The sequence below is a fragment of the Heterocephalus glaber genome, unplaced genomic scaffold (assembly GCF_053883595.1).
Source record: "Heterocephalus glaber isolate CG9 unplaced genomic scaffold, H.glaber_assembly_v1.0 deba00001497, whole genome shotgun sequence".
NCBI lineage: Eukaryota > Metazoa > Chordata > Mammalia > Rodentia > Bathyergidae > Heterocephalus > Heterocephalus glaber.
In genome coordinates, this window is record NW_028258320.1 from 1,593,872 (window position 1) to 1,600,878 (window position 7,007).

Consider the following 7,007-nt stretch of genomic DNA (forward strand, 5'->3'; position numbering starts at 1 on the left):
CTCAATCCAGATGTAACCTCCAGGGCAGCAAAAGCTTGCTTTCCTCACCAGATCTCTCAGGTTGCTCAAACAGAGGCACTGTTTGTTGAGTGACTGTAGCTTTGGTACCAGGTCCTTGCTGGCCTTTCTCACAGCCACTAACTGGCCTCGGGGGAGCACCCACTACACCAGCTCCGACACACGCAAGGCCTCCCCCAACCCACATCTGCGTGAAGCCCGGCCGGAACCGGCTCAGGTCGTCCCACTGCTCGTCCTCCTGCCTGCTTCTCCCCGGGCCCGGCTTCCAGCCCTGTCCCTGCGTGCTTTGCAATCAGGCTCAGATGCAGTTCTGCCACTTGCACAGGTGACCTCAGTGCTCCGAGGCCTCCATTTTCTCATGGGTAAAATAGGCTGCTGAGTCCACAGCTCACAGGGTTGCCGTGGGGACCCAAGAAAACGGTGCGTGCTTGTGACCTCAGCCTGCGTGGTAAATGTCAGCGATTCCTCGTATTCATATTCCTTTTCTCTTCTAGCCCCAGCTGCCCGGTTCCCTAGGGCCTGCACACATGTGGGATGCCCCAGTTCAAACACTCCCTCGGCCACCAGGCCTGGGAGGCAACTTCTTCCTCCCTCCAATCCCTCTACCCTTTATCTGCCCTGGCCACGGGGCATTTATCAAGATCTCTCCTCCTCCACTGGAGCCATCTCTGTCCCGGGCCATGCCCAGGGCTGTGTCTTACCCAGGGCAGGAACTGGGGAAATCTTAATGAATGGTGGGTGACCGGCACACCCACCCTCTCCTTCCCTCCTAATCAGAAGCCCCCCTGGGATCAGGTCTTGGGCCCACTTCTTAGCAGCTGGGCAACTGTACACAGGCCACTTAAATCCTTGGGACCGCAGTTCCCCCGTCTGTTAAATGGGGACAACAGGACCTACCTCCTGGGCTGACCTCCCAGAATGTCACAGGAATCAAAGGCAAGAGAGCCATGAAAATGCTTGAGGGGGCAGGTGGCACTTACACGATGATAAGGAACCGTTCATTCCTCTTCCCACAAAAAGATGACCGAAAGAACCATCACCAAATGCATGGCAGTATATCAAGTGAGCCTTACTTTCTTTGACTTTTATATATCACTGAACTGCTTTGCAAAAAGTGCATGCTATTTACACTTAGGAATTCATTGCTACCATCCTCTCATATCACCATTAAGGGCCATAGGGCTCTCAGTACCCAGTACCTTCCATCAGCAAACACAAGCCTGCACAGCACAGTCCTCTGGCAATGGGGAAGAGGCACTGTGCCCTGGGTTTATACCAGGTGACCCTGCAAGGGCACAGGCCCCCTGCACGAAGAGCTTTGTTTGGCCAGAAGCCCACCAAGCTGAGCTGGGCCCAACCTCCCCCTGGCCTTTGGAAGGCTTGGACCAGGAAGTGTGGCTCTGGCCCAGTGTCGTGCCCTGGAACACTAGGATGGGTATGCAGGAGCTGAGGGGAGGCCTGGAGCTCCAGAAGTCCCCTTTCAGTCCCAGGTTGAGGGATGAGTAACTCTCCTGCCTCCCTAGGGTGAGGCCCACAGAATCCAGGAAAGACAAGCTGCAATGTGGTGGCCAAGCCTGCCCCCTGCTGGCTAGGTCTGGAGCAGCAGCGCCAGCCACTCAGGGCAGGGCTCCCAGGCAGCTACACAGGCCCCCAGACCCAGGACCAGCTCAGCCCAGGTGCCCAGAGGCAAGGACAGAGTGGGATGGGGCTCTGGTGGGCCCAACTTCCAACTCCCATGTCTCTTGCCTTCACCGGGTGGGCCATCTCCTGGCGTTTCCCGATTGCTGCCACAAGGAGTGGAAAGCCAGGGGTGTGCTGGAGGGAGGTGGATGGGGGGGGCTCCATATTCCTGCCTCTGTCTCACTCCTCCCAGGCCCATTCATGCCTCCTGGGCAGCCAAGAGAAACCAGGGCTGCTACCACTGCCCGGATTTCCACTCCCGCCCCCAGGTATTGATTTCCTGCATCATTCATTTGCCAGGCCTTGGCAGCTGTGATTAGCTCCCTCCACTCTCCCTACGGAGCCCCCTGCCCGGCCCTCCATGTTCCAGCAAAGCAGAGCTAATACCAGGCTCTAAATGAGGCTTTGCCACCCTGGCCCCAGCAACTCACAGCCGGGCCTGGCCAATTACGTGCAGGCCCTTGGATATCCCAGCCTGGGCCCTCCAGGGGCTCTCCTGCTAATAAAACCCCTCTCCCCCTGAGAGCTTCCACCCACCCGTGAAGCCAGTGACCAGCCTGAAGTATAGGAAGGGACATCCTGGGGAATCTTGAACCCCAGAGGGCTCTCTGGCCTCACACCACAAGCCTGGGAGCCCTGGGGCTGGCTCAGGAGCTAGCATCAATTTGGGGGTGTGCACAATGCTGGCAAAGCAAACAAAACAGCCTGGACTCATGGCCACAAAGCTCTTTCTCTCTGTCCCTTGTGCAATGTCTGGAGCCGAGATGGAAGAAGGAACAGGGGCAGGAACCTTCCTGAGGACATTCAGGAAACCCAGAGCCTTCTGCTAGCCCTAGGGGACCAGCTGTGGGACTCAATGCCTTCTCCAGGGAAGAAGGAGCCAGATGTGAACAGCCAGATTCAAGGCAGAGGGGAGAAACGCTAGTGAAAAATCCCAAGTGCCCACACCCAGATCAACCCCCAGAAGAGGACACCGGGAGACTCACTTCCTGAAATTCCTTCCCCGCACTCCCCAGAAGAGGGGAAAAAACCTGACTTGGTGATAATTCTGTAAGCTATGTTGCTCTTGTCAAATTATTCAACATCTGTCTTCATGTTCCCACAAAAATTAGCATAGGATAGTAGTTTCTGATGACACCTTTGGTGAAATATTTTGACTTCTACCAGTAAGTTGCAAACAACCTGTCTTAAGGATAATGTCAATTCCCACTCCTGCATATTAAATAATCCAGGGGCTTCTTGTGTTTTTGTGAGTGAGAGGAATCCCACCGACCTGCCCCTGGCTGGAAGTCTGGCTGCTCTGAGAGGATTCGGGACAGAAGAGGGGGTGTTCTCAGCACCGAGGATACTGCTTCTCCATCACCTAGCTACTGTCTTGCCCCAGAGCGAGGCCTCTGTGGTCAGCCCAGTACCCTGGCCTGCCAGAAAGCAGATTACAGGATCCACCCGCACGACAGCAAACTGGCCCAGGAGATCGGGAATCGAGGAGGGAGGGAGATCGGCTCCAAACAGACCATCTGGTCCGGCACTCGGCTGCTGTAGCATCTGTGCCCCAAAGAAAAGGGAAGCCACCTGGCCAGAATGAGTGTCTCCCCAGCCCTCCTGAAGACAGCAAAGCTCAGAGCAGGCGCGGACCACAGCGAAAGCAGGGCCTAGGGCTCTGGGCACCTGCCTCCCACCGGCCCAGGCCAGATGCTGCCAGGTTGGGCCCATGTTGTCCTTCCTCTCTTCCATTCAGTCTCCTTACTGACCTGGCCCTCCTTAGCCCCACAGGCCTGGGGACAGAGAGGCAGAGCCCAGGCTCCCTCTCTGGGACACATGTTATTCTCCAGTGCCTTGAGTACAACACACTGACTGCCACCCTCCTCGCTGCCAGGGCAACACGGGGCTGCCAGCCTGTCCTCTTTTTGAGGATTTCATGACGCACCCTCTCTAAGCAGAATCCTTCCACAAAGCCCCGCTGCCCTGCTGGAAACCAAGCCCTAGAGAGTCTTCTTGGGGAGAAAGAATTCCAAGAAGCTGTTCAACCTCCCCCAGGCATGGCCCTTCATTCATTCAACAAATACCTGCCATGCTCCCGAGGTGTGTGCCAGGCACCACGCTGGGGGCTGCCTGCAGCGGGGACAGGGACTGCAGTGGCCGTCCGGCCCCACCTGCTACCCGCACTCTTCCCCAAGCCCTTCATCTGCTTTGGGGGTGGGAGCATAAGAGTGAACCCCAGCTCTCCATCCCACTTCTTAGACCAGCCCCCAGCCTACACAGGCGCCCTCGTCACTCTACCTGCCCGGTAATGTGGCATCGAAGGGCACTCAGCAGCCGGGCATGGTCCTGCTCCTGCTTCTGTTAGACCTTTCCCTCTCCATCCGCCTTGATAAAGACTTCCCACCCCTTGGTTCCCCTACGGCCCCAAGCCAAGCTCTCCAAGGGAAGGTGGAGAGAATGCCACTCAAAGAGCCAGGGCTTGTCTTGGCACACCAGCCCTCTTTGATTTGTACTGAGTGACAACAGCTGGGACTGGACACATGCAAGGAGGTAGAGAGAGAGAGAGTCAGATAAGCCCATGAGTCTACAGAGACTTTCATTTCAGAGAGCCCACCCTAGTCCCTGACCCCCACACTCACTGTTGGGGGATTTCTAGGCCAGGCCCGGAGCAGCCTTGCAGAAGGCTGTAGGAGCTGGAGGGGAGAGGGAGGCATGGTCCCTGAGCTGAGCTGGCAGACTTGCCCAAGGGCACAGGGAGGGAGCTGTCCACGGAGGACACAGGGTGAGGGGGTTCCCTGAGCCCCTGAGGAGGAAGCACCAGACTCAGCAGCATCCCTCTTGGGCACCTCGAAGGAGGCAGTGGAGCTAGAGGGAATCCTTGGGGAAGAAGAAAGAGGAATCCCTGGGTCACTGGTGTCTTCCTTCATCCTAAGGAGCCAAACCCTCCAGGATAGGGTCAGTGCCACCTCCCCACAGCCCAGCCTTGCTGCCTGGTGCCTGCAGCTTCCCTCCTTCCTGCCTCTTCTGGCCTCTGTGAGGGGCCAGGCGGCCAGAGACACACAAACTAATTAAGAAGCAGAGTTTGGCCAGATGCCTGGGCCCTTCTCACCAGGGAATTCAGCCTAAGCCAGCTAGCTGTGAAAGGCAGGAGCAGGCCCCTTCCCAGACCCCCAGGCACAAGAAGACAGATCAGGGTCCTTCCAGAGGGAAGCATTTGGCACCTGAAGCTGGCAGCCAGCGGACACTGCCTCTGCCATCCTACACAGCACAAGACAAACTCTCCCCAGATCTAAGGAGGAATAATCAGGCCCTCAGCCCCAAAGAGGGAGTGAGAATCCTGCCCACCCCAGCCACACATTAAAAAGTGATCTACGGAGAGGAGGAGGAGGAAGCAGAGGAAGGGCCGTGGACCCTGTAGACGACTTGGGTCACAGCACGGTGGGAGGGGTGAACCTGGGTGACACTGACCGGCTGACCCCTGTTCTTGGGGTCTTCCCGGGGAAAACCCACGGGATGGGATGGAGAAGGGTCGGAGCCCTGCGTGGGGACGCAGGAGCAGAGCTGCGCGGCAGGAGGCAGAGTTTGGCCACGTCGCCCGCCCTATGGGTGCGTGCCGTGTACGCGTTTGCTGGGGACGGTGGCTGGTGTGTCTGTGTCTGCAGGCAAGGAGAAGGAAGGTGGGCCTGGGGGACCAGGGACGGGAAGAACCGGCTCGGCAAAGGTCTGAAAGGTCTGCTGGGGTGGGGAGGGCCCGAATCCACCCCACTGTCACAGAGGGAGCAGGGTCAGCAAAGCCGCAGCGCCCGCAGGCGGGCGGAAGGCGAGCCCGGGCGCAGTCGCGCACAACTCCGGATCCAGCGGCGCTCGCTTCCCCTCCGGAAGCTGAGCCAGAGGACGCGGTCTCTGCGCAAGTAGCTGCTCCAGCCCGGTGCGACCCCACTGGGCTCCAAGTCACTCCTGCACCTGGCAGGACCTGGGAAGGCGGGTACTTCCCCCTGGCACCCCCAGTTTCACGCCAGACCCTATACGACCCTATACGCCGAGGCCACCAGCTCGGTCCCCTCGCGCCCGAGGGGGGCGGGACGCGGTATCCACTCCGAGTCCGAGCCGAGGTCTCCAGCAAGCCCCGGCAGCGCGCACTTTGCGCCTCTTGCAAAGTTTCCGCGCGGGGCTAAGCCAGCGTGCAGTGGGACGCGGGCTCTTACCATAGACTCCCTGTCCCCGGCAGTGGAAGGGGATCAGCGCCAGGAGCAGAAGGCAGGTCACCTCCATCTTCACGGCCGGTGCTTCATCCCCGCGAGGCGGCGCAGCCCGAGACGCGGCGACCCGCGACGCCCACTGTGTCTCCCTCTTTCCCCGAGAGGCGACGGAGACCAGGAGACGGAGGAGGAGAAGGCGGCGGCGGCGACCCCGGTTTCTCCTCTGGCAGGGCTGCTGCCCGCGCGGGGACGCAGGGGGCGCTGGCCCGGCCCCGAGTGCCGCGAAGCGCCCGGCGCAGCAGCCAGCGCCCAGGCGCGAGGAGCCGGGCCGCCGAGCCGCCCCGGGTCCCCAGAGCTGGCCGCTGGGGTTGCTGGGCGCAGGGGACCTCTCCGCTGCGGCGGCGGCTCTTCGGTCCAACAGGCCACCGACGACTGGCAAACTTGTCTCCCCGCCCAGGGGACGTCCCTCCGCCGAGCGGGGGCGGGGAGGCCGGGACTCCGCCGGGGTTAATCCGCTGTCTCCAGTCCTGCGCGCGACGCCGAGCGCTCAGCGGCCCGACCCAAGGAGGCCGCGCTGGGCACCCTCCCGGCGACCACGGAGCCCCAGCGCAGGGCCTCCCGAGCCTGGCAGCAGCGCGGGCTGGGTTCGGCCGCTAGGCGAGCGCCACCGGTGCCGGGGTCCGCGAAGTTAGCCGAGCCACCGAGGAACCTGGCGCTCCCGCGGGAATCCGCAGAGCAATTCCAGGCACAAGGGACCCCAGACAGCGGGGGGAAGGAAAGTTTGAGTCGTGTGAAAAACAGTCGCGCTTTTGCCGAGGCCGGGGCTGCAGCGCGGGCGCCGCTGGCCGCCGACCGCCGGCCGCCTCCGCTCGCTCGCCGCGCTCGGCTCCAGTCGTCTGGCCGCGGCCGCCACACTCCCCGGCTCCGAGCTCTCCAGAGAGCGGGGCTGCGCCGCGCCCCAACTTGGTCGTCCCCGCCCCCGCCCCGCGGGCTCGGCCGGCGGGGGCCCCGAGCGGGCGGGCGGGCGGGGCCGGGCCGGGCTCCGGGGCGCGGCGGCCGCTCGGCTCAAGGCCGCGGGAGCGCTCCGCTCGCTCGGCAACTTGGTCTTCGCTGTGCTGCTTTTGCGCC

General features: G+C 61.3%; 1 protein-coding gene across 2 annotated transcripts in view; it reads right to left on the reverse strand.

The window, feature by feature from the left end:
* Mdga1 (MAM domain containing glycosylphosphatidylinositol anchor 1) overlaps positions 1 to 6,752 on the reverse strand; it is a 51,359-nt gene extending 44,607 nt beyond the window's left edge. The window contains exon 1 of one of the 2 annotated variants that reach the window (XM_004846653.3): positions 5,886 to 6,752. In XM_004846653.3, the coding sequence (XP_004846710.2) occupies positions 5,886 to 5,952 (67 nt within the window). In that variant the 5' untranslated portion in view covers positions 5,953 to 6,752. The remainder of the gene's footprint in view (positions 1 to 5,885) is intronic. The other variant, XM_004846654.3, reaches the window with a different exon arrangement.
* Between the last annotated feature and the right edge of the window lie 255 nt (positions 6,753 to 7,007).